At 36.4% G+C, this 26,361-nt stretch overlaps 1 protein-coding gene across 4 annotated transcripts in view; it reads left to right on the top strand.

Annotated features, from left to right (window-relative positions):
* WNK3 (WNK lysine deficient protein kinase 3) overlaps window positions 1-26,361 on the top strand; it is a 162,747-nt gene that overhangs the window by 117,076 nt on the left and 19,310 nt on the right. For 3 of the 4 annotated variants that reach the window (XM_074323555.1, XM_019710840.2, XM_074323554.1), the window contains exons 11-21: window positions 89-153; window positions 3,556-3,703; window positions 5,025-5,141; window positions 6,195-6,350; window positions 6,432-6,483; window positions 8,382-8,519; window positions 8,879-9,819; window positions 15,233-15,464; window positions 15,867-15,997; window positions 16,533-17,167; window positions 19,201-19,412. In XM_074323555.1, the coding sequence (XP_074179656.1) occupies window positions 89-153; window positions 3,556-3,703; window positions 5,025-5,141; window positions 6,195-6,350; window positions 6,432-6,483; window positions 8,382-8,519; window positions 8,879-9,819; window positions 15,233-15,464; window positions 15,867-15,997; window positions 16,533-17,167; window positions 19,201-19,412 (2,827 nt within the window). The remainder of the gene's footprint in view (window positions 1-88; window positions 154-3,555; window positions 3,704-5,024; window positions 5,142-6,194; window positions 6,351-6,431; window positions 6,484-8,381; window positions 8,520-8,878; window positions 9,820-15,232; window positions 15,465-15,866; window positions 15,998-16,532; window positions 17,168-19,200; window positions 19,413-26,361) is intronic. The other variant, XM_074323556.1, reaches the window with a different exon arrangement.

The following is a 26,361-nucleotide window of genomic DNA, read 5'->3' as shown; positions in this document are numbered from 1 at the left end:
CGTATGTTTTCTGAAATAATAGCAATTTGCATCTTTAGCTTAAAGTTTGCTGTTATCATAACAAGTTTTCTTTCTGTACTATTTACAGCCTGTCTCCCAACCAGTTGGAGTTGAACAACAAGCAACTCTTCTAAAACCGGATTTAGTTCGAAGGTGAGTATCTTCAAATTAATACCATGAAACCGATAAGAAGGGTATGTTGAATTATTTGCATTCATTAGGGGTTTAGTGTGTCTTGACTAGAGAGATTTCTGTGTTCTTGTATTTATGTGTATGTTCAATAAAAATAGTATCTATTATTTTTACCTTTTTATATTAGTAAAGAGCGTATGTATTGTGAAATTATTGACCATTTTCTTGTTCTCATTATTATAGCATTCTGTTCCTAAGACAGGCTTGTAAGTGTTAAAAAAAGAAGTAAGAAATAATGTAATTTAGAGTAGAATTCCAGCTAATCTAAAGAAATAAATTATAAGTAGATATATATTATTTGGTAGTTATAAACTAATATTTTCCTCTATGCTGTTCAGATTGTATAATTCCTATTGTTCTGTGTTCAAGTTCACTGATTTATTCATGTGTCTTATTCAATCTGCTACTGAGCTCATTCAATAAGTTGTTTATTTCTATGATTGTACTTTGAATTCTATAATTTCCATTTTGTTCTTTTCTAATATCTTCTATTTTATGAGATCTCTTTTGTTTTTTCATTTGCTTCAAGAGTATTTATAATTGCTTATTGATGCATTTTGATGATGGCTGTTTTAAAATCCTTGTCAGTTAATTCCAATATCTAATTCATCCTGGCATTGGCATCTGTTGATTTTCTTTTCGAATTCAAATTGTGATTTTCCTGGGTTTTAGTATGACAACGAATTTTCATTTGTTTCCTGGACATTTTGAATATTATGTTAAAAGACTCTGGATCCTATTCAAATACTGTATGTTTTCAGGCAGTCACCCTGTTCTAATGACAATTGAGTTTTCAGAGTCCTTATAGTATGATTCTGGTCTGCTTGGCTTACCTAATACCACTGGGCCCCACTGCTGGATGGAGGGGTGGGAGAGCACTCCTCTAGGCCTGCTGCCCTAGGCCGGCTTTCCAGGCCACTTGCTACTGGTGGAGTTCCCGCCAGCATCACTAAGGGAGGAAAGGGCTCACCTGAACCACCTTCTGCCACTGGGTTGGGGTTTAAGAGGCCACTACACTTGGGCTGCCTTTGCCTTTGGGCCGGGAGTCGGGAGACAGTAAGCCTGGACTGTCTTCTGTCATTGGGTGGGTAAGAAGTTGACGCCAAGCTGCTGTTTTTCCTTAAGTCCAGGGGAGTCCCCAGACAGTCCGCCTTCATCTTTTTACCCTCCTGTGATTGTCTACTGTATTATTTCCAGATTTTCTAGTTGTACTTAGAGGGGAGGAACAGGGAGAGTTGAGTTTCTGCCATCTTGTCCCAAACCCTAATCTAGTGTTTTAAGGTAACTCTGCAGTTGAGTGATATAGCCCCATTGACTAAATTGCATCCTATTTATCCTCTGAAGGGGTTATTTGTTATTGGTATTTCTCTGTGTATTAAAAAACTAAGCAGTATTAATGCATCTTCTACCACTTGTATTTATGCAAAATCTTTTTTTCACATGGACATAGGAAAAATTTTAGGAGGTAATTTTATTTATCCTTATATTTCTTAATACAGATACTTCATGAGTAGTTTTTAGGAGGACTTTAAAAATATGTATTTTGGTGCTCACAGCTCTTGTTTAAGTTTCAAATGTGTTTATTGGAATTTTTGTATTTATTGAAAGATCTTCAAACTTATTAAAGAAAAGATTGAAAAATTCCCTTGACACAGATAAACTGAAAGTTAGTCTGCTCTTTCATAATCATATTGATTTGAACTTGCAAAATACAACTAGTTAGAATTAGTCATGTTGAACCTTTTTCACATGATTCATTTTTTAACCAAAATTGTGGTGAATTTGATTGATTGATTGATTGATTGATATGAGCGAAATAAGTCAGACAGAAAAAGCAGAGAACCATGTGATTTCACTGATATGTGGTATATAAACCAAAAGCAACAAAAGAACAAGACAAACAAATGAGAAACAGAAACTCATAGACACAGACAGTAGTTTGGTGGTTGCCAGAGGGTAAGGGGGGGTGGGGGGTGGGGGATGGGAGATGAGGGTAAGGGGGATCAAATATATGGTGATGGAAGGAGAACTGACTCTGGGTGATGAACACACAATGGGATTTATAGATGATGTAATACAGAAATGTACACCTGAAATCTATGTAATTTTACTAACAATTGTCACCCCAATAAAGTTAATAAAATAAAATTAAAAAAAAAAAGAAAGTATAACTGGCATACAACTTTATATTATTTTCAGTACACCACATAATGATTTCACATTTGTATATATTGTGAAATTAATACCACAGTAAGTCTGATTAACATCCATCACCTCAGAGTTACAGATTTTTTTTTTCTTGGGATGAGAACTTTTCACACCTACTCTCTTAGCAACTTTGAAATGTACAGTACAGTTCTATTAACTATAGTCAGCGTGCTATACATTATATTCCCGTGACTTATTTATTTTATAACTGGAAGTTTGTGCCTTTGACTCTCTTTACCCATTTTGCCAAACTCCTACCCCCACCCCTCCGCTCCCCACTTCTGGCAACCACCGATCTGTTCTGTGTCTATGAGCATTTTTCTTTCTTTTTTTTTTTTTTCTAGATTCCACATGTAAGTTAGATTATGTGGTATTTGTTTTTCTTTTTCTGACTTATTTCACTTAGCATAATGCCCTCAAAGTCCACGCATTTTGTCACAAATGCTGAAATTTCATTACTTTTCTTGGCCAGATAATATTCCATTGCATAATATATATCACATTTTCTTTATCTTATTTTCATTTCTTGTTTTGCCTCCTGCACTATTCCTGTCTCCCACACCTGATCTGTCTATCCCCTATTGAGTTCATTACATAAAAAAGTATATTTTGAGTAAGACTTGATTTCTAGAATGTTTATTTGAACATATGAATAAGAAACCCCCAAAAAACAAGATAAAATTGATCTGATAAAAGGTTCCCCAGAGGCCCATCACTGACAGTGTTTTTCTTTCACTTTCTTTACTGTGAGAAGATGTTTACCAAATAAATACAACGTGACCTCAGTTTTTCATAACTTGAACAGCTTTATTGAGACATAATTCACATGCCATTAAATCCACCCATTTGAAGTATACAATTCAATGGTTTTTAGTATCATTCCATCCTGTATGAAATATACATTCATAGAGCTGTGCAATCATAACTTTTAAAAATATATTGTTCTACTTATTTATTTCCCTTAAATTCATTATTTGTGATTTTAGAATTGGGAGTTTTTCTTCACATTTTATCATCAGGATGGAATGATTCTAGCCGTGAAGGGATTTCAAACATTAACTCTGATTTGGGTTAAATACTGGGCTTTGAGAATCACGGAATAATTTCTGCTCTGAGAAATTGAATAGAAGTTGCTTCTGTGTTTTTAATTACTAGTTTACATCATGATGTGGCAGCTGTGAGGGAAAACACCAATACCCCTGATAACCCAAGTGGAAATGGCAAACAAGATCGGATCAAACAGAGAAGAACTTCCTGTCCTCGACCGGAGAAGGGGACTAAATTCCAGCTTACTGTCCTTCAGGTCAGTGTGCAAATATGGTTCGTTTAAGTGAGTATAGAGGTTTGGGAGTCGGGGGTGGGGTGATGTATTGTGAAACTCTCTAAATTAACTTTTCCTCCATTAAAAAAAATTTCTGATAAGAGTATTATGTATTACTTGTTAAACTTAGGCGATGTAGGGAGAATGTAAAGAAGAAAATAAAAATCACTTGTACTCTCAGAGATAGTTCCTGTTAAAGTTTTAGTTTGTTTCATCACTTTTTCTGTATGCATGTGTAGTATTTTACATTAAGATTGTAGTAATACTAGTAGTAGTAGTGAAAGTTTATTGAATGATTTCGTGGTAGACACCCCAAAAATTATACATTAGTTGTATCATTTAATCCTTTAATAACCTAGTTTGATAGGTGATAGTATACTCATCTTTACAAATGAGGATTAGAGAGGTAAAGTAATTTGCCTAAGGACATCAACTAGCAAACCAGAGTTAGATCTGAATCCAGATCAGACTGTAAAGCCCATATCTCTAGCCAGTATAGTATAGGTTTCAGATGGATGCTAAACCTTATGTATAATTTTGTATCCTGCCTTTTCAAAAACTTACGTACACTTTACTGTGTCGTTAATTAATTTTTCAATAACATATTTAAAATGGCTGTCTTAGATAGGTCTTTTTATAGAGAGATAATAATTTAATCAGTCCTGTTTTTCTTCATTTAGGTTTTCTTTCTTTCTGTCTCTTTCTGCCAGTCTGTCTTTTTTCTAACTCTGTCTTTCTCTTTATGTCTGTCTGTCCATCTCCATCTTTGCAGCAAACACCCTTGAGCACAAATCTTTGTACCTATCCCTGATTATTTCCTTATGTTAGAGTCCTAGAAGTGGAATTAGTGGGTCAAAGAGTATGAAAATTACATGTTGCTAGATCACTGTCCAGAAAGGTTGGACCAGTTTACATTTCCATTAGCAGTACATTTTCTTCTGATTGAAGAGTCTATTTGTGGGATGAAGAGAATTTTGGAAATGAATGACCAAATTTAGATCTTTGCTTAGCAGGTAGCTATAGTGACTATTACAACTTTTTATAAAAGTTATGTTTCCTTTTCTTCCCCACAGGATCACATTTGTAACTTATTTTTTGTCAAGTTATTTGAGCCTTAGATTTGTCATAGAATGGTTGTTTAGGCAATATTTCACCAAGGGAAAAACAATCTTTTAAGATTCTGAACAATTTAAACCGTATTTCCCATGTATTATATGTGAGCTCATCTAAATGTTCTCTGCACCACTTGCAAAGAGAAGATAATGATTGACTCTTAAACTGGTGGTGAAATGTTTGTTCCCAGGTGTCAACCTCTGGAGACAACATGGTTGAATGTCAATTGGAGACACACAATAACAAAATGGTCACCTTCAAGTTTGATGTTGATGGTGATTCACCAGAGGACATTGCAGACTATATGGTAACTACCATAAAACCAAATGATTTTCCCTTTAGTGTTTCCTGTCTAACTCTCCTCCTCATTTATTCAGAGCCATGGATTTTTAGGGTACTGTAAGTTTTTAAAATTTGTGCAGAGCTAAATTGGTTATGATCAAGAAGTTAACTGCACCTCCTGTGGTTTCAATGTATTTATCTGCAAACTATGAGGGGGTTTCATTAGTAGATGATCTAGTCCAGTGGTTCTTATGCCTGACGGCATGTTAAAATCACCTGAAGAGCTTTTGAAAAACAATTCCCTGGGTCCCTCATTAAATCAGAATCTTTGGAGGTGAGGCCTAAGCATCAATAGCTTGTAAAATTCCCTAGCTAATTCTAATTTGTTACCTACTGATACAACATCTTATATATAGGCGTTCAAGTAATGTTCATCATTTCATTTAGTTTTCATATTTTCTTTGAATTGTTAGGCGTAAGTTATCATTTTTTCCTTTTTTAAAAATGGGGATAGGCTCGGGTGGCAGGAAGAGTTCATAATGCTTTTATTTCTGCCAATTTTCTTTGGTTATACATTCCTGGCCAAGCAGAATTAAACATTTTAAAAGTTAAAAACTTTGTCAGTTCTGCCTCTTGTTTAACATACTAGTATTTTCTGAACTGTCTCCTGGCGATTCTTTATCTTTATCTTTGTGTTTATCTTTATCTTTAGAGATGCTTCATTTTGTGATTTAAAAACTTCTGTGTTTGGACATGCAATTTGAAATATAAACATTGCCTCTGTTATGTTACTCAAACGACAATTTAGAGAATGTCAGATAGTTTTTAAAATGCTAGCTTCTTTTTTGGTAGATAGTGCCAATCTGACAAATGTCAGTGGTCTCAAAATAGAAATAATAATTTAATGTATTATATGGCATTTTCTCCCCGGGTCTTTGTTAACTTTGTTGTGGCATTTGGCTCTAAATACTTAATTTTCATTTATTTTTCTTTAGGGTAATCGCCATTGATACAATATTATAATTTTGAACAAACTAAATTCATTCTCATAAACAGACTTACTTTTACTTTTGGACAGGTCGAAGATAACTTTGTGTTGGAAAGTGAGAAAGAAAAATTTGTAGAAGAATTGAGGGCTATCGTAGGTCAAGCTCAGGAGATCCTTCATGTCCACTCTGCTGCAGAAAGAGCCGCTGGAGTTGACTCTGTTACCGTGGAATCCAACAGTAACCAAGTAAGAGCAATTGTTTAGTAAATAGGTCTTCTCTGATATGTATCAGGAACTTCTTTATTTATCTATTCATTTTTAATTTAGACAGGATCATCTGAACAAGTACAGATAAATTCTGCATCCACTCAAACCAGCAGTAAGTATATTTAATAAAATTTACCATTTGGCTTTTGAAGCAAGACATTTGGAAACTTTAATTTACACATCTTCATTGGGAAAGATGTTAGCCAATAAAGGCATTGTTAATGTAGGCTTTCCCACACTTTGAAAGGACTTCATAGCCCCGAAGAAAGGAGGATAAGAAGTAAAATCATTCTCCAAGTTTCTTCTAAGTGTTGGTTCTTTATCTGATTAATTTATTTCTGAGTTGTCGCATGGTATGTTACCAGAAATGCAGTCACAGTACTGATGACCTTTAACGGCTTTACTGTTTGAACTTAACTGGTAAGTTCTTCCCCCTGCCCTACCCCATCATGAGATGGACAGAAACTTTCTTAACCAAAATCGTTATGTTCTAAGTTTGCCTCACGTTTTAATAGTCATTCATATCTTGATTTCATTCACCAGTGATATGCTCCTGCTTGCTCCTATCACTAAGTTTTTGTAAATCAGATACCAGAGAAGCTTCCCGGGACTAAAAATGGGGTCCTTTTTCTTTTCTGACGACTTTATCTCTCCATTCTTCTCAGTTCTGGTCATGGGTATATTTAGAGTATCTAGGAGTGGGAGAAGAGCCATAGACAAATGAGGACCTCGAAAGCAATTATAATGACATGAAGAAACAACAGGTGGTGTGGGATACCTGGAACCAGATATCATTACCCTGAAATTTAGTTTGTGTTAGAATGCCAAGGTCTTCCTTATCTTCTTTTTCTCATTAGCCAGGAGTCTGAGCAGATTTCTGTCTGACAAACTAGGGTAAAGTTTAAAAGAAATTTACTTATTTGAATATGTTTACGAAGTAGGAGTAAAGATGTAGGGGCTTATTTTACTTTATTTTTTAAGTTGTCATACAGTAAAATTGACTTTTTTCTTTTGGTGTACAGTTCTGTAAATTTTATTTTTTAATGAAGAAATTTTTTTTGTTAGTTTCAGGTGTACAAAGCAGCATAATAGTTAGACATTTACACCTCTCTCAAAGTGATAACCCCCCTCCCCCAATCTACTACCCCTATGACATCGCATATAGCTGTTACAGTTCCATTGACTATTCCCTATGCTGTATTCCACATCCTATGGCTATATATATGTATGTGTGTGTGTGTGTATATATATATATATATATATATATTTAATTATAGTTGGCATTCAGTATTATTCAGCTTCAGGTGTACAGCACAGTGGTCAGGCATGTACACCATCCATGAATGGTCTCCCTAATAAGTCAAGTGCCCATCTGACACCCTACAAAATCTTTACAACTTTATTGATTGTATTCCCCAAACAGTCTTTCATATCCCCGTGGCAATATTGTGGCTACTAATTTATACTTTCTAATCCCCTCACCTTCTCCCTCATCCCCACCCCTGTCCAATCTAGCAACCATTATTTTTTTTCTCTGTACCTATGAGTCTGTCTGTATTGTTTGCTCATTTATTTTGTTCTTTAGATTCCACATATAAGTGAGATCATATGGTATTTGTCTTTCTCCGTCTGACTTATTTAGTTCTGTAAATTTTAATACTTGTATAGATTTGTGTAAACACCACCATAGTCAGGATACAAAACAGGAAATGTAGGTTTTCGTGGTAAAAGTGGTTTCCATTTCCAACCCCCTAAAGTGCCCTGCTTCTTGTTGCTATTGATACAATGTTTGTTTCAGTAGAATCTAAAATTCTTCTCTAAACACATCTTATGCTTTGTTCTTCAGAGTATCTGCACGGTCAGGAGGTCTGTTCTTATAAAGTACACATACCTAGTGCTGTTGGAAATGGAGATACGAGACAAATTGGTGTTTTAACCTGGTTTTCTTAGTTAATAAGGTAAACATTGACAATTGCTTAGCATATTAAATTGTGCTAATTCTTTCTACAGATGAATCTGCTCCTCAGTCATCCCCAGTTGGTCGGTGGCGATTCTGTATCAATCAAACAATAAGAAACCGTGAGGCTCAATCTCCTCCTTCACTTCAGCAGTCCATGTCTACAATTCCTGGGCTACATCCACTTTCTAGTAAGTGTTCATTCTCTGCTAACTTTATCCAGACTTGTATGATGGGGCTGCAAGATATGGACCACATCTTTAACTTGTTTTCAGGGGTATTTTGTGCTTATGAAAATTTTCATAAGCATTTTTGAAGTTGTTAATAGTAGGGTATAACTTAAGCCATTTTTATTTAATATTTATGAAAAAAGAAACGTTGTTTTTTCTTGACAGGTTGAATTTTGTGTATTTTGAGACTCATTTACAAAAAGTACTTTCACACAGGTTCTCGTTTGTCCCTTGCTCCTCCTGTCCCTTTTGAGTTTGGGTACTAGTCTATGCTTTGTAGTTATCCATACATGCTTAGCCATTCTTTGTTATTGTTCCAGGTCCAAGAAACACAAATAATAAGGAAATATCACAGGACACACTGCTCACTCTAGAAAATAATACATGCCAGCGTGCACTTTTCACCTCCAAGTCAGAACACAACGATGTAGTTGATGGTAAGATTTCTGAATGTACCAGTGTAGAAACTAAGCCAGCTATGCTTTATCCAGTGGAAGATGACAGGCGTATAATCGCACCAGTTGCTAGTAGTTCCAGTTGCACTGCCACTTCAGTTCGTGCAGTTCCAGTTGAATGTGAGGGACTCTCCAACCAAGCAGGCATATTCCCATCTGTGCATCCATGTCACCAAGCTGCCAGTCAGGCTGATGTAATTATGGCTCCTCCTGGCGAGTCAACTCAGATTACTGGTACCTCTCTTACAACTCCGGCATTTATGTCTGATCAAAAGCCTCAGTCCTTATCAGTACAGCAGCCAACTAAGGATGCAGAGTTTGTTTCCCAAGAAGGAGAAACCACACTGAACACTGAAGCAAGTTCTCCTAAGACAGTCATTCCCACTCAAACCTCTGGCCTTGAACCGACTACCCTTCTACCCACTACTGTCCTGGAATCAGACGGGGAAAGACCTCCAAAAATGGAGTTTGCAGATAACCGAATTAAAAGTCTGGATGAAAAATTACGAAACTTGCTCTATCAGGAGCATAGCGTATCTAGTGTCTATCCTGAGAGCCAGAAGGATACCCAAAGCATGGACTCTCCATTTTCTTCTTCTGCTGAAGATACACTCTCATGTCCACTGCCAGAAGTCATAGCCATCAGTCACGGTGGAATTCAAGATAGTCCTGCACAGTCCCCTAATTTTCAGCAAACAGGCTCTAAGATTTTGCCCAATGTGGCTGCAAGTCAGCCTGCTAACATATCAGTGTTCAAAAGGGACCTGAATGTGATAACTTCTGTGCCCAGCGAATTATGTTTACATGTAAGTATAATTTTTTTCTAACCAATTCCTTATCCTTTATGCCTTTAAAGGAATGCCTTCTTTTGTAAAGTTCTGTTCTTTGGAATGAAATTGTCTAGGTCACAAGATTCTGAGGTCACACATATTTGAGAAGGCCATGACTTAGGCTGCAGGTACCCAGAACTTCTCAATACATTGCAGAACTGTCTGGTGAGAGAGCCCTCTGGTGAATTAGCTAGGAACTTGTTATGTCTATTCTTGTATTAATGACAAGAACAGAACTGATTTATAGAGTGTTTTAGTTTGTAGGAAGAACTTACTTTTTTTTGTTGTTCAGGGGAAAACATAGCCAATATTTCTTGAATACCATATGCCAGATACTGGACTGAACTCTTTACATGCATTAATTAATTTAATCCTCATCACACCACTATGACGTATGTATTCTTGTGGTCTCTATACGGAAATAAGATTAAATAACTTGCCCAAGTTCCCAGAGTGATGCAGCTGGGATACCAACTCAGATCAAGGCAACTTCAGAACTTACACTCTTAACCAGCAGACCCAGTGTTCTGTTTCAGAGATATTTACCAGTTGGGCAGAGGCATGGCTGCCCTCTACCGTATCACTTAAAGCCAGGTATCTTTCTCTCCCTGTATGCAGTCAATATGCAGCCGGTCTCACTCTTTCCTCAAGCTACAATGAATACAGGCTTCAAATATGACCTTCCCTATGTTTGGAACACTGTTCCCCTCTCCTTTTCCTGGCTATCTCCTGCTTGTACTCTCGGTCTCCATTTAAACACCTCTTACTCCAGGGCACCTCCCAAAATCCATATTCCTTGCCACCAGACTAGTTGACTGTTTGTACTGTTTGCTTTGCTGCTATTCTTTACTTTGTCTGCCTGCTTGGATGAGGAAAGGAAGATGATAAAGCACTAAGGAGAATGGCAATTTGGGAGATTCCTCCCCCAGCATCCTGGAGCTAGTATGCTTGCACCCTAAAAGTTTGCTCCTCTGAGATTTCCTTCACCATGCTCTCTGCCCAAAAAGAAGTAAACTCATTTTTCTGGAAGCTTGTAATGCAGTGGCTTCTAAACTGGAGTACACCACTCTGGGATTTATGTTGGAATAAATGGTCCACTAGTGTGCAGTGAAATTCTATTTGCATTGTTAAATAAATAAATTAAGCTTTACTAATGTTTGACGTATGGTCTAGCACTAGCACTTTCACTTAGTGTAAATGTCAGAGGATCACATGTCACATTCAATGATGTGTGACATACCTGAGCGCAGAGTGGGCGTCCCACCAGGTGGAAATGTGCAGGGATGGGAAGAACTTACTTTTATATTTCCACTTAACTATGCTTGCTATCAGTTTCCTTTAAAAATGTTTACGGTAAAAAAAAAAAAAAAAAAAAAAAAAAAAAAAAAAAAAAAAAAAGTTTACGGTTTTAATTTAATCTGTTTTGTGGGTTTTAATTTATTTGAAAATTTTTTTAAAAAAAGAAAGTAAAAATCATCCATAATCTCATGACTTTTTTTATTTTTAAGTATGTAATGTAGGAATTTAACTTCCCTTTTCTCTCTCTTCAAATCACAGAGGTAACCATTATCTGGTGTTTATCTAGTATTTGGCACTTACCCTTCTTGACTTAAGTTTACACAGGTCTATTTACATACTTGCAACTTTTTATTTACAAAAATAAGATTGTGCTATATATATATATATCAGTCTACAACTTGATTTTTTCATTTTACATTATATTATAGATATCATTCTAAATCTTTACCACTGTATCTCTTTGTTATTATTACATAAGTAATATTTACGTATATGTAAAGCAAAATTCACCCCACTTCCAAATCTTTCCAGACATGGTTTTAAGTAACATCCACGTATTTATATACATATTTTTATTTATCTGTATTATATATTTGCAAAGGTATAAATATATATTTATTAACATATACTGCTTTACATATGTGAACTGGTCTGCATTTTTTTTCACTTATTATGGACATCTATCATGTCAGTACACAGAGTTCTACCTCACTTAGCTTTTTTAAACAGTGACATTCATATTCCATTGAATCGATATAATTTAAATGTTTTTTCATAAACAAGTCATTTTAAATTATTTAATTAATACAAAAACATGAAAGCAATTCAGAAGGATAGAAAAAAGTAATCGTGTTTAACACCCTCTCACACCCCATTGCTCTCCCCAAACACTGTTAAGTTCCTGGTCTTAATTCTTGTGGTCATTGCCATTAATAACTTATAAATATATATTTATTCATCTATTTTTTTATTTTATAATTTATGCAATACCTGTTGACTCACTGCTATGAAGGATGAGGAAGTTACTGTATTTTCCCTTTCCTCCACTTTTCTTCCCCATACATCTTTCAGTTTTCATCACTTATATTACTTTTTAACATTGGTAAAATTTTAACATCTACATTTTTTTTCTCTAACAATTGGTTATGCTTTGCCTATAGGTTGATTCAAAGAATTGAAAATCAATAAACAGTATTTATATTATGATTATTTGTGTTATCTAATGATCACGTAATGTGATTAGAAACATAAAAAAATGAAATGCATTTCTCTGTCATTTAAACTTTTTTGCTCAAAGGAGACTCTTCCAACTGTCAAGGTCAAGTGGATGCTTTTATTCTATTCAAGTGACCATTGCTACATCTGGGTCAAACTTACCTGCCATTGTTTCTGGTGTCCTAGAATTCCTTCCCCCCCCCACACACACTCGAAATGCTTCTATGAGTGATATTTTAAAATATGTTACATGGGTAACTAATTTTTTTTTTTAATGTCCAAAAATGTCTTTATTTTGCTTCATACTTGATTGACTAAGTACATATGGTAGGATCATTTTGAGTTAATTTTCATATATGGTATGAGATAAGGGTCCAGCTTCTTTATTTTGTATGTGGTTATCCAGTTGTTCCAGAGCCATTTGTTATTATCTTTGTTGTTGTTATAAATTAAATTGTTTTCTTAATTTTCTTTTCAGATTTTCATTGCCACTGTAACTGATTTTTGAGCGTTGATGTTATATCCTACAACTTTGCTGAGTTTATTAATTAGCTCTAACAGCTTTTGGTGTATTATTCAGGATCTGTGAATGGAGATACTTTTATTTCTTCATTGCCTGTTTTTCTTATCTGTTAACTTTTCATGCTTTCTATCTGTTTGTCCCTTTGATTTTTGTACTGGGAGAATTTCTCAGTTTTTAAGCTGTTACCAATGTCCTAGTCAGCTATTTTTTATGTCAAGGATTATATTTTTAATTTCTTGTAACCGTATTCTTTTTCTTATGGACGTAGTATATTCACACATCTTCGGAGACATTAAAGTTTTAATCTGTGTTATTAATAATGCTATTTCCTTGGCTGTTCTTCTGTTTGTTGAGTTCAGTGTTTTCTTATTGTGTTGATTTCCCATTCAGTGTTTGGTGATTCTTAGTTGTGTACTCATCTCTTCTTCCCCTCTTCCTATCATATTTCTTATTTGTCTCTCCATAAATGCTGTACACAATTACTGTAGCCTTCCTCTGGTAATTGTGAGAAAGGTGTAGGACATGCTTCCTGGCACTGAATATTGCACCTTGACTAATGCTGCATGGAGCATGCATGGCCCAGTAGCTAGTTTTCAAAGGTAGAAGAGCTTCCCTTCTCCTGGATATTGTCTCCTCCCTACATTGCTGACCTTTCTCTTGGCTACTAACATTTTCCTCTTCCCACTTTGATTTGGGAGCAGATACCTCTGCTGTCTTTTGCTTACTATGGAGGTGGGGAGGGAAGGGCCAGAACTACCTGGATGTTCCTTCTTTGGTACCCCAACCAGTTCACTCTTTCACTCAGTGACTATCTCCTGAGCAATGAGTAAGTCAAGATCTCTGTTTTTGTGGACCTCACATTCTAGTGGGGGAAGATAGACTCTAAACAAATAAGTAAAGAGCTATGATAGAAAACCTACGGGATTACTTAATATAGGGTGGTCAAAGAGAAACTTGTATTTGATGGTGATATTCACAGGTGGAGAGCTGTTCAATGAACTAAAAGAAGGCCAGTAATAGAAGGGTGTTAATGGAGTTATGAAGAGACATATAGAAGACAGATCGTGTAGAGCTTTGTAAGAGTTCTAGCCAACCACTCATCCTTTTGGTTGCCCAGGGTTCTCTCCTCCTGCCTCTATCTGCCGCTTGAATTTGCAGCATTTTGAAACAGTTTCTGCATATGTCATGGGCCACTTTGTCCTCCTTTAATTATATATGCATATGTCTACATCTGTTTTTCCTGTCATGTCTATGGATTTGGATTGGTAAAGGAGGCTAGAACTTGTATTTAATTTACTATGTTGATCCAGTTATTACTTATTAAAAATCTTTTCTGTAATTTCAGTGGGACCAATGTAACATTTTCTGAATCATAATATTATTGAGAGTCTTTTTTCTCTTCATGAAAGTAGTAGTATTGCTATTATAAAAATGGGACTTTGGAAAATAAAAACTGATTGTTCAGAATTTTATTTTCAGTAACTGCTGACCTGCCCTAAGCATTAATAATTCTTACCCAAGACTGTGGTATGCTTAGTGCTGCTTAGGTGCTCTTCTTTTAGACATATGCTAAATCCCATTCTTTCATCTTTTAAATACTCTTAATTTTCTAGATTTCTGGTGACCATTCTCATGTTTCCCAATGTATTTGTGATTGCATATATTAATTTTGTGTATTATTATAGGGAGTTTGTTTTTAGAGTTCTCATTTAGAATATAATAGTTAGTTCTGGGTTTTTTAGGGAAGGGATTGGAGGACAAGAAGAGGGGAGAGTGATTTTATAGCCAGCCATGGCCTGATGTTAACAGTTTTTAGAGCATGATTTGAAATAATTTTAAGGTCCATTATAAATTTCTGTGTACTTACATAAAGAAAGAAACTGGATTTGGTAATATTTCTCTGTAAATCTCAGTGCCTAGTTATCTTGTTTTTCTATGTTACCATTTATGTCAGGCATCTTTCACTAACTCTTAAATAACACAAGCATAAATAAAAATTTCCATTTTAAGAGTATAGGGTTTCAATTACCTTTTTAGTAAATGGGTACATATGAAGGAAATAATTTTAATTTTCCGTTTCCAAAGTTGCTTTGAGGAAAAATATTCTAGGGTAGAAGATTAATATTCTTCTCATTTGTCTGAAGTCTAAATAATGTTTTTAAAGAAAGGGGAAGGCTTAATTCCTGTAATTTGAATATTCCAAGTTCAGTTTGATACGACACTATTAATGCAAGTATACATAGCATTCTATTTTTGATTTCTGATTAGTCCATATTAGAAACTGCAAAGGTATGAACAACTGATCCACCTAAATTATTACCATTTTGATTTTTCTCTTCTTATCTCCATTAGGAGATGTCTCCAGATGCTTCACTTCCAGGGGATCCAGAGGCTTATCCTGCTGCTGTGTCAAGTGGTGGAGCCATTCGTCTGCAGACAGGAGGTGGATATTTTGGCCTAAGCTTTACTTGTCCTAGTCTCAAAAATCCTATTAGCAAGAAATCCTGGACTCGCAAATTTAAAAGCTGGGCATACAGGCTACGGCAGTCAACCAGCTTTTTCAAGAGATCAAAAGTCTGTCAAGGTAGTGTGCTTACAGTCAGGGACATAGCCTAGGTAACATCACTTTTCATTTACTTGTTTTGCTTTTGAATTTTTGTTGTTGTTCATATGCAAATCTTGCCACTTTTTCCACCTAGCCCATGTATGTGACATATCCCATTAATATCATTGCCATTTTATTTTTCCTTTTGTAACTAATTTGATTGTGCAGTTATTCATTTCATATAGATACTAAGTCTTGGGATAAGTCTTGCAATGTCTGATTTAGAGTTAGGGACTTTACAACGTTGCTTATTACATTAACACTTTTTAATTGTCTAGCAGGAGTTAAGCTTTTTCTACTTTTCTTCATTTTTGGTAATGTAAACAAATTTAGTCTTAAATAATTTTCTCTTTTCTGCTTACAATTTGGCAAAACTTGCAGTGGAAACAGAAGATAATAGATCAGCAGTTACTCCAGATCCCATTCCTATGACAGGAGAGTCCACAGCTGATACTAGGGCTTTGAGTAGATGTAAAGCGATGCCTGGATCATTTCAGCGGGGTCGGTTTCAGGTTTGTGTCTTTGGTTGAATCCTTACCTACAAGGGTATTATAACAGGTAACAGCATTGAGGACCTTGGTCTGTAGATGACACTTACTTTAAATTAGATCATTGTCATATTTAACTTGTTCCCCTTATATGCATTCCCTCACCTTTTGAAGCTATCTAGTAAAGATGTATCTGCAGAAATGGGAATTTTAGTAGCTGGAAGAAAGCACAGAAATGAGTCATCATTTTATGGTAGGCGGTTGGGTCATCTTTTTTATAAATCCTTTATAATCTCGGCAATGTTAATTATGGGATTTTTTTTAAGTTGTGGTATTTTGTTTGAGCAATACAAATCCAACTTTCTTTACCCAAGGGGACCACGTGAAAGACTTTGAATGTGAGGTATATAGATGGAATTTTTAAGTTTTGGTGTTATTGATATGTGTGCATGAGAAGCAGACCATCCACTTGTCTGTGCCCTATATTGATATTGAATTTCTTTGTGGGTTTACTCTTTGGTTAGGCAGAGCCAGCCACTTTTGCCTTTTTGTATCTCAGGTGATTACAGTTCCTCAGGAGCAGTCAGTGAAAGTGACATCTTTTGGAAAGGAGCACATACCAGCGTTCAATGAAATGACAAGCCATTCTAGTGAAGAAGCTCTAGCCTTTACTGAAACAACAAAGGCTCAGTTGGTAGAAATGGAACCTGCCACGCACAATCCACAAACTTTATTTTCTCCTGAGAAGTTACGAGCTGCTCGTGAATCTTCTCATGAATCCATTAAGGAAGATAAAAGAATTCCCAAGCAAGATGGCAACTTCTCATCTTTCAGCACAGCTTGTAAGACTGATATGTCTTCTATGACCCCAAAAAAGCAACTGGAAGAAATTTCAGCCACGGGAAGTAGCATGCAGTCTGGATCTAAACTGTTGCGTAAAGAGAGAGAGAAACTTACCGTAGGGAAACAGCCTAGCTCTGATGGTGAATTTTCAACCACTCTTGCTGGCAGAGGGAAGTCAGTGGCAAAGACTTGTCCAGAGAGTGATCAGTGCTTGCCACTCTGTGAAGAAAAAGCCTATGCTGAAACACAGAGCTCACTCTTCTATTCTCCATCTTCCCCAATGAGCAGTGATGATGAGTCAGAAATAGAGGATGAGGACTTAAAGGTGGAGCTTCAAAAATTACGAGAAAAGTAAGAGTTGTTTCTCTTGTTGCCTATCTAGTAGCCTGGGGTTTTATAGAACTAAGTGTCTGATTGTTAGCTACTTTAGTACTGGTGACATTTTAATGATTGAAAACTACAAAGATAGCATGAGATCTCACAGGTTAAGAGCTCAGCCCCACAGCACCGCCCCCCCATGCCAATCACCAGAGCAGGTAGTATTACCTATGCTTCTGACGAGCCTGTTATAAATTGGAGGTTTCCATGAACACTTCATCAGCTTCGCTTAATTTGCTAGAGTGGTTTATAGAACTCCGGAAAACAGTTTACTTACAAGATTATTGGTTTATTATAAAGGGATGCAACTCAAGAATAGCCAGGTGGCAAGTTATAGGGGAAAGAGCATGGAGCTTCCATGCCCTCTTGAGAGTGTCGCTCTCCCAGCACCTTCACGTATTCACCAAGCTGGAAGCTCTCCAAATCCTGTAATTCAGGAATTTTTATGGAATTTTCCTCATATTAGGTAGGTAAATCACTGGCCATTGGTGATTAATTCAATCTCTAGCTTCTCCCCTCCCCAGAGTGGGGGGGCAGAGGGGCTGAAAATTCTTACCCTGTAATCATTTGGTTGGCTTCCCTGGCAACCAGCCCCCCATCCTTAGGGACTTTCCAGAAGTCACTTCATTAACCTAAAATGAGATGTGATTCAAAGGGGCTTGCCATGAATAACAAGATACTCCTTTCACCTGTATCACTCTGGAGCTATTTCAGGAACTGGAGCTATTTGAGGACAAGAGACCAAATGTTAATAAGATTTTCCCATTGCTCTTATCACTTACGAAATTGCAAGGGTTTTAGGAGCTGTGTTCCAAGAACAGGGACAAAGACTAAATATATATATTTTATTATAAATCACATCACAACAGTAAAACACACACAAAAAACAATCTTCTATTTCTCATGCCCTAATCTAATTTCTCAGAGGCAACCACTGTGAACTGTTTGGGATAGATAGATAGATAGATAGATAGATAGATAGATAGATTGTCATTTTTCTATGCATTTACATAGTTTTTGCTTTTAATAAAATTAAGATCATGATATACATGTTATTCTACAATTTTTTGACTTAACCTTCTTGCCTATATGTATTTGTATTTGCACCAATAATCTATTCCATACACTGGAATAGCATGTAGCCATTTAAAGTTTATTTAATCCTTCCTTAATGGACATTTCAGTTTTATGCCATGTTTTGCTTATGTAAAGAATGTTGAAGTGAACAGCTTAATAATTTTACATATTTATGCAAGTATTTTTGTAGGATCAATACCTAAAAGTGGAATTGCTGGGTTAAAAGGTATATACATTTTAAATTGATAGACATTGCTAAATTGTCATCTAATGTATCTCTACCATTTTACACACCAAACAAAAATCTATGGAAATGCTTCTTTTCCCACTTCTGAACAATATTCAACTGGATATTATTGATCCTTTTAGTTTATTCCAATCAGATGAATTAAAAAATTTTTTAAATTGTATTCTCCCAATTAATAGTGAGGTTGTACATCAGCTCATATTTATTGGCTATTTGTATTTCTTCTTCTTTGGAGTTTCCTTTTCATATGCTTTCCCTTTTCTATAAATTTCTTTTTTATCTTATTGATTTTTAAGGAGCTATTTATATAGTCTAAATATTAACCTTTTACTATATAATGCAAATACTTTCTTCCCATTTATACGTGCAGTATATAATAAAGAAAAGGTTAATATTATCAGTATTATGTAACTTTAAATTTTGTTGTGTTGTCTTTCACTATATTGAAGTTTTAGAAATTTGTTCTTGTCAATTTGTTGACCTTTTTCTTTATGTCTGGTTAGTTTAATGTTATGCTTAAGAAGGCATTTCTCCTTATTAAATTGTGAAAATATTCTGTGTTTCCACATTCTTAATCTAAATTCCTTGTTAAATAAACTTTACTTGTATTGGTGTAGAGTTTCTTGGCTCATCTCTTCGGTGCCATTACAATTAAAATGCTTTCTGCATGATTTTCATTCAGACACATTCAGGAGGTGGTAAATCTTCAAACCCAGCAGAATAAGGAGCTGCAGGAGCTCTATGAACGCCTTCGGGCAATTAAAGATAGCAAAACCAAATCATCAGAGACTCCCCTGCCACCTGCATCACCACGTAGACCAAGATCTTTCAAAAGCAAACTTCGCAGCCGCCCTCAGTCCTTGACACATGTGGACAGTGGCACAGCTGCTACAGGTAAATCAATCTTAAAAGTGATTTAAAAAAAAGACTAATCAAAGATCAGCAAAATTAGAAAAACAATGATAATACATTTTTTATTAAGGTAAGATGATTTAAAGATGTGCACATTATTTTGAGGTTCTTTTCTACCCTTTTTTCCGTTAAATGTTCTTTTGTGAACTATTGTTGAGGACAGATGAGAGTTTGGAGAGCAGATGAGTGTGTTTTTTGTTTTCATTTGGAAAACAAACACCTGAAGGTCCAATTTCAATCCCCAAAATCATTTTTGAAATGTTAGCAGGCAATGGGAACTGCTGGTCTAACATTTAGAGTTTGTTGCTAACAAAGATAATCTTTAAAATATAGTCATGTTCTATTTGACATAAGAGATCTCTGTTTATTATTTATGAGAAATTAAAAAAAGGAACTTTCTGATTTTGAAAAAAAGAGGATTAGTATCTACTTAACTAATACTAAAGAATTTGTTAATCAGGTAAGACTTCCTTGGTTACATGTGCATAGTCAAGGTGGGGGTTGAGAGTGAACTGTAAGGATATATGTGAGATGTCAGTAGAATTTATGCTAGGCAGAATAATGCCCACTCCAAAGATGTCCATGTGTAAATCCCTGGAACTTGTGACTGTGTTTAGTTATATAGCAAAGGGGAATTGGGATTGTAGTTGGAATTAAGCTTTGAAGATGGAGGAAGAGGGCCACCAACCAAGGAATGCAGGCAGCCTTTAGGATCTGGAAAAGGCTGGGGAACAGGTCTCCTCTTGTCGTCCCTGAGAACGACAATGCAGTCCAGCCAACACCTTGATTATAGCCTGGTGAGACCCATGTGGGACTTCTTGCCTACAGAACTACAAGATAATAAATATGTGTTGTTTTAGGCCACTAATCTGTGGTATCAGTTATAGCAACAATAGAAAATGAAGGCAGAACTCACGAACAGGAAGTCTACTTTGATGATCCTAATAAACAGCACTGAAGGATAGACTTAGGTTGAAGGCAGCTTTGGAAGTTTAGTTGTAGAAGCATGTGGCTCTTCAGTCTAATGCTCTACAGTTACCCTGTTTCCCTGAAAATAAGACCTAGCTAGACAATCAACTCTAATCCGTCTTTGGGAGCGAAAATTAATATAAGACCCGATATTGTATTATTTATATTATATTATATTTATTATATTATATTATATTATATTATATTATATTATATTATATTATATTATATTATATTATATTATATTATATTATATTATAAAGACCCAGTCTTATTTTACTATAAGACTGGGTCTTATATTAATTTTTGCTTCAAAAGATGCATTAGAGCTTATTGTCCTGCTAAGTCTTTTTTTCGGGGAAACACGGTAGTTTCTGTTCTCCAGACCTTTGACTTTCAGGTGGCTTTGGCTTGCTATGATCACAAAGCATTCTTTCACTTTCGAATCACTGCTTACCTTGCCTTTGTCAGATTCCAGAGATGGAAAATTTGACCCTGCTCGTCTTTCTCATGCCAAGAAATGGGTCAGGGGCCATTGCGTGGACTATTATGAGGCTCTTCTACAGTCAGGTGTCTACCTGTTTTGTGTCTCAGCCTATCAATACTGATGCTAGGAACTGCGAATACCTAGGGGCACTCACCTGGGCTCATACTACTTGTGAGGAGATCCCACAGGCATTTTCCGTGACCAGAACATGTGGACCACCTCTTGCGGTTGGTTCTTATTATGATTGTAAGACACACGTCAGCAACAACAATCAGGGAAATTTGAAAAACAAGTTTTATTATTCACAGGTTCTGGAGGATACACAGCATGCCTGGGGCCCCACAGTGAGAGGTTGTGGGTAAAGATGAGAGAACAGACCTTGGGTTCTGCTTTTATTGGGGTCAAGGGGGAGGTGCCTAGGGTTTTGCAGGGTCACTCAAATGATCAGTTACCTAGGGCAGCCAGGGCCTTCTAAAAAAGGAACTTCATGGGTGGGGTAGCCTGGCTCTTCATCTAGTTATGTAGCTGGCAATGTGTTTATATGAGATGGATGTCTTCGAAATGGATGACACCGCAATCAAAAGCTTAATGTCAAGGATTTATACTACACCACTTCTTTCTAAACCACCATAGGCAGAGGCATGGGATCTCATGGGAAAATCATGCCTTTTGAGACTGGCTTTTTTTACTCACAACATCGTATCCAGATTCTTAAATTTGTTTTGTGTTATAATAGCTTGTTTCTTTTTATTGCTGAGTAATATGCCATGGCATGGATGTGCCACAGTATCCATTCACCTGTTGAAGGACATTTGGATTGTGTCCAGAATTTTACAAAAAAGATGCTGTCAATATTCATGTACAGCTTTTGGGGTAAAAATACATATTTAGTTCACTTGGATAAATAACCCAGAAGTAATATTACTGACCGGCCTTGTAAAATGAGCTTGGGTGCTTTCTGTCCCCTCTTTAATTTTTTTGAATAGTTTGAGAAGGATAGGTGTTAATTATTTTTTGAATGTTTGATAAAATTCACCCTTGAAGCCATCTGGTGAAGGACTTTTGTTTGCTGGGAGTTTTTTGATTACTGATTTGATTTTGTTAGTAGTGAATGGTCTATTCAGATTTTTCTGTTTCTTCCAGATTCAGCCTTAGGAAGATTGTCTGTTTCTAGGCATTTATCCATTTCTTCCAGATTCTCCAATTTCTTGGCAAATAATTATTTGTAATATATTTTCCTTATTTATTTTTAAAATTTTATTAAATTTGTTGTGGTACCATTGGTTAGTAAAATTATATAGGTTTCAAGTGTACAGTTCTATAATACATCATCTATATATTGCATTGTGTGTTCACCACCCAGAGTCAGTTCCCCCTTCATCACCATATATTTAACCCCCTTTACTTTCTTCTACCACCCCCCGTCCCCCTTTAGCCTCTGGTAACCACTAAAGTGTTGTCTGTGTCTATGAGTTTTTGCTTGTTTGTCTTGTTCATTTGTTGCTTTCAGTTTTATATCCCACATATGAGTGAAGTGATATGATTCTTGATGTTTTCTGTCTGAGTTATTTCACTTAGCATTATAATCTCAAGATCCATCCATGTTGTCGCAAATGGCAGTATTTCATCTTTTCTTATGGCAAAATAGTATTCCACTGTGTATATATACCACATCTTCTTTATCCATTCATCTATCGAAGGACACCTTGGTTATTTCCATGTCTTGGCCACCGTAAATAATGCTGCAGTGAACATGGGGGTACATACATCTTTACAGATAAATGTTTTCAGATTTTTTGGGTAGATACCCAGGAGAGGGATTGCTGGTTTGTATGGTAATTCTACTCTTAATTTTTTGAGGCTCCTCCATACTGTTTTCTTAGTTGGCTGTACCAGTTTACATTCCCACCAACAGTGTATGAGGGTTCCTTTTTCTCCACAGCCTCTCTAACACTTGCTATTACTTGTCTTGTTGATGACAGCCATTCTGACTGGGGTGAGGTGATATCTCATTGTGGTTTTGATTTGCATTTCTCTGATGATTAGTGATGTTGAGCATTTTTTCATATATCTGTTAGCTGTTTGTCTTCTTGGAAGAAGTGTCTGTTCATGTCCTCCACCTATTTTTTAATTGGATTGTTTGCTTTTTGGTGTTGAGTTGTATGAGTTCTTTGTGTTTTCTTACAATCCTTTGTATTTCTGTTGTGTCAGTTTTCACTTCTCTTGCATTTCTGATTTTATTTATTTGGATCCTCTGTTTTTTTATTGAGTCTGGTTAAAGGTTTATGAGTTTTGTTTATCTTTTCAAAGAACCAGCTCTTGGTCATTGATCGTTTATACTGTTCTTTTAGACTCTATGTTGTTTATTTCTGCTCTTTGTTATTTCCTTCCTTCTATGCACTTTGGGCTTTGTTTGCTGTTCTTTTTCTAGGTCCTTTAAGTGCAACATTACATTGTTTATTTGAGGTTTTTCTTGTTTCTTGAGGTAGGCCTGTATTGTGAATTTTCTTCTTAGGACTGTTTTCGTTGTATCCCAAGATGTTGGGACCTTATGTCTTCATTTTAATTGTCCCAAAGGATCGTTTGATTTCTTCCTTGATATCACTGTAGACCCACTCATTGTTTAGTAGCATGTTATTTAGCCTCCGTGTGTGTATGTTTTTCAGTTTTCTTCTTGTAATTGATATCTAGTTTCATACCATTGTGGTCAGAGAAGATGCTTGTTATGATTTCAGTCTTTTTAAATTTATGTAAACTTGTTTTGTGGCTAAACATGTAGTCTATCTTTGAAAATGTTCCATTTGCGCTTGAAAAGAATGTATATTCTGCTCCTTTGGGGTGAAATGCTCTAAAAATATCCAAATTACCATCTGGACTAGTGTGTGATTTTTCCCCCCCTTCTTCTGCCTCCCCAGCCTCCACACTCCGGTTCAAGCTGTTGTTTCTCAGTTTAGCTGTGTAGGACACAGCTCCCTGGCCCATGTTGGCATTATGAGCCTTACGCTCCCCACGGCTGAGGTAGTTGGTCCCCGGTCGTCGGTCCAGTCACCATTTTCAATCTTTAGTTGCAGGGTGCGCAGCTCACAGCAGCTCATGGCAGCTCTCCTGGCTGCCGGCTGCTCACGATGGCTGCCGGCCGATCACGCAGGCCGCCAGCTGCGCTTGGTAGCACACGGTAGCCCATGGCAGCACACAACAACCCATGGTAGCACACGGCAGCTCCCCGCAGCTCACGCCGACTTCCAGCTGGTCATGGCACCCACCTCCAGGGAGAGCCATTGTTCACAATCTTAGCTGTAGAGGGCGCAGCTTGCTGGCCCATGTGGGAATAGAACCAGCGAATTCTCCTTGCGAATTCTCCTTCGCAAGGACCAGGTCCTTGCGAAATGGGCTGGGAGCACGGTGCTCCAACCTCCTAAGCCACCAGCCGGCCCTAGTGTGTGTTTTTAAGGCTGCTGTTTCTTTATTGATTATTGATTTTCTGTCTGGAGGATCTATCCATTGATGTCAGTGGGGTGTTAAAATCTCCTATAATTTCTTTATTTCTGTCAGTCTCACCCTTTATGCTTGTCAATATTTGCTTTATAAATTTAGGTACTCCTGTGGTGGGTACATAAATGTTTACAAGGGCTATATCATCTTGGATTGATCCCTTTATCATTATGTAGTGTCCTTCTTTGTCTCTTGTTATAGCCTTTGTTTTAAAGTCTGTTTTGTCTGATGTAAGTGTTGCTACCCCAGCTGTTTTTTTCATTTACTTTTGCAAGATGTTTCTTGTTCCTTTACTTTCAATCTGTTGTGTTTTTCAATCTGAAGTGGGTCTCTTGTAGGCAGCATATGTATGCGTCTTGTTTTTTTATCCATTCTGCCACCCTATGTCTTTTATTGGAGGGTTTAATCTATTCACATTTAATTATTGATGGGTGTATAGTTATTTCTATTTTATTCATATTTTTAGTCTTCTTAAAGATGTCTCTTTAACATTTCTTATAATACTGGTTTTGTGGTGATGAATTCTTTTAGCTTTTTCTTGTCTGGGAAGAAATTTTTTCTTATTTCCTATGAGACTTTTTCTTTGTTCCATGGTTCACTTGGTTGTGTATTGTTTAGTATCCAAGTTTTTTGAGGTTTTTTTTTTTTAATTTATTGGGCTGACAATTGTTAGTAAAATTACATAGATTTCAGGTGTACAATTCTGTATTACATCATCTATAAATCCCATTGTGTGTTCATCACCCAGAGTCAGTTCTCCTTCCATCACCATATATTTGATCCCACTTACCCTCATCTCCCACCCCCCACCCCCCTTACCCTCTGGTAACCACTAAACTATTGTCTGTGTCTATGAGTTTCTGTTTCTCATTTGTTTGTCTTGTTCTTTTGTTGTTTTTGGTTTATATACCACATATCAGTGAAATCACATGGTTCTCTGCTTTTTCTGTCTGACTTATTTCGCTCAGCATTACACTCTCAAGATCCATCCATGTTGTCACAAATGTTCCTATATCATCTTTTCTTACCGCCGAATAGTATTCCATTGTGTATATATACCACAACTTCTTTTTTTTTTTTTTTTTTTATTAAATTTATTGAGGTGACAGTTGTTAGTAAAATTACATAGATTTCAGGTGTACAATTCTGTATTACATCATCTATAAATCCCGTTGTGTGTTCATCACCCAGAGTCAGTTCTCCTTCCATCACCATATATTCGATCCCCCTTACCCACATCTCCCACCCCCCACCCCCCACCCCCCACCCCCCTTACCCTCTGGCAACCACCAAACCATTGTCTGTGTCTATGAGTTTCTGTTTCTCATTTGTTTGTCTTGTTCTTTTGTTGTTTTGGTTTATATACCACATATCAGTGAAATCACATGGTTCTCTGCTTTTTCTGTCTGACTTATTTCGCTCAGCATTACACTCTCAAGATCCATCCATGTTGTCACAAATGTTCCTATATCATCTTTTCTTACTGCCGAATAGTATTCCATTGTGTATATATACCACAACTTCTTAATCATTCATCTATCGGAGGACATTTTGGTTGTTTCCATGTCTTGGCCACCGTAAACAAAGCTGCAATGAACCTTGGAGCACATGTGTCTTTATCTATAAATGTTTTCAGATTTTTTGGGTAGATACCCAGGAGAGGGATTGCTGGGTCATATGGTAATTCTATTCGTAATTTTTTGAGGAACCTCCACACTGCCTTCCATAATGGCTGCACCAGTCTGCATTCCCATTGAGGTTTTTCTTGTTGTCTCTTTGTTACTAATTTGTACTTCAATTTCATTATGATCAGAGAATATATATATATATAAATATGTATATGTATATGTATATATTTAATTTTGGGGGCGAATATTGAGGGACAGTGTGTTTCTCCAGGGCCCTTCAACTCCAACATGTTGTCTTTCAATCTAGTTGTGGATGGCGCAGCTCAGCTCCAAGTCCAGTCACCATTTTCAATCT

This window comes from Rhinolophus sinicus, chromosome X (genome assembly GCF_036562045.2).
Source record: "Rhinolophus sinicus isolate RSC01 chromosome X, ASM3656204v1, whole genome shotgun sequence".
NCBI lineage: Eukaryota > Metazoa > Chordata > Mammalia > Chiroptera > Rhinolophidae > Rhinolophus > Rhinolophus sinicus.
Note: the sequence above shows the minus strand (reverse complement) of the source record. Positions and strands in the feature narration are given on the sequence as shown.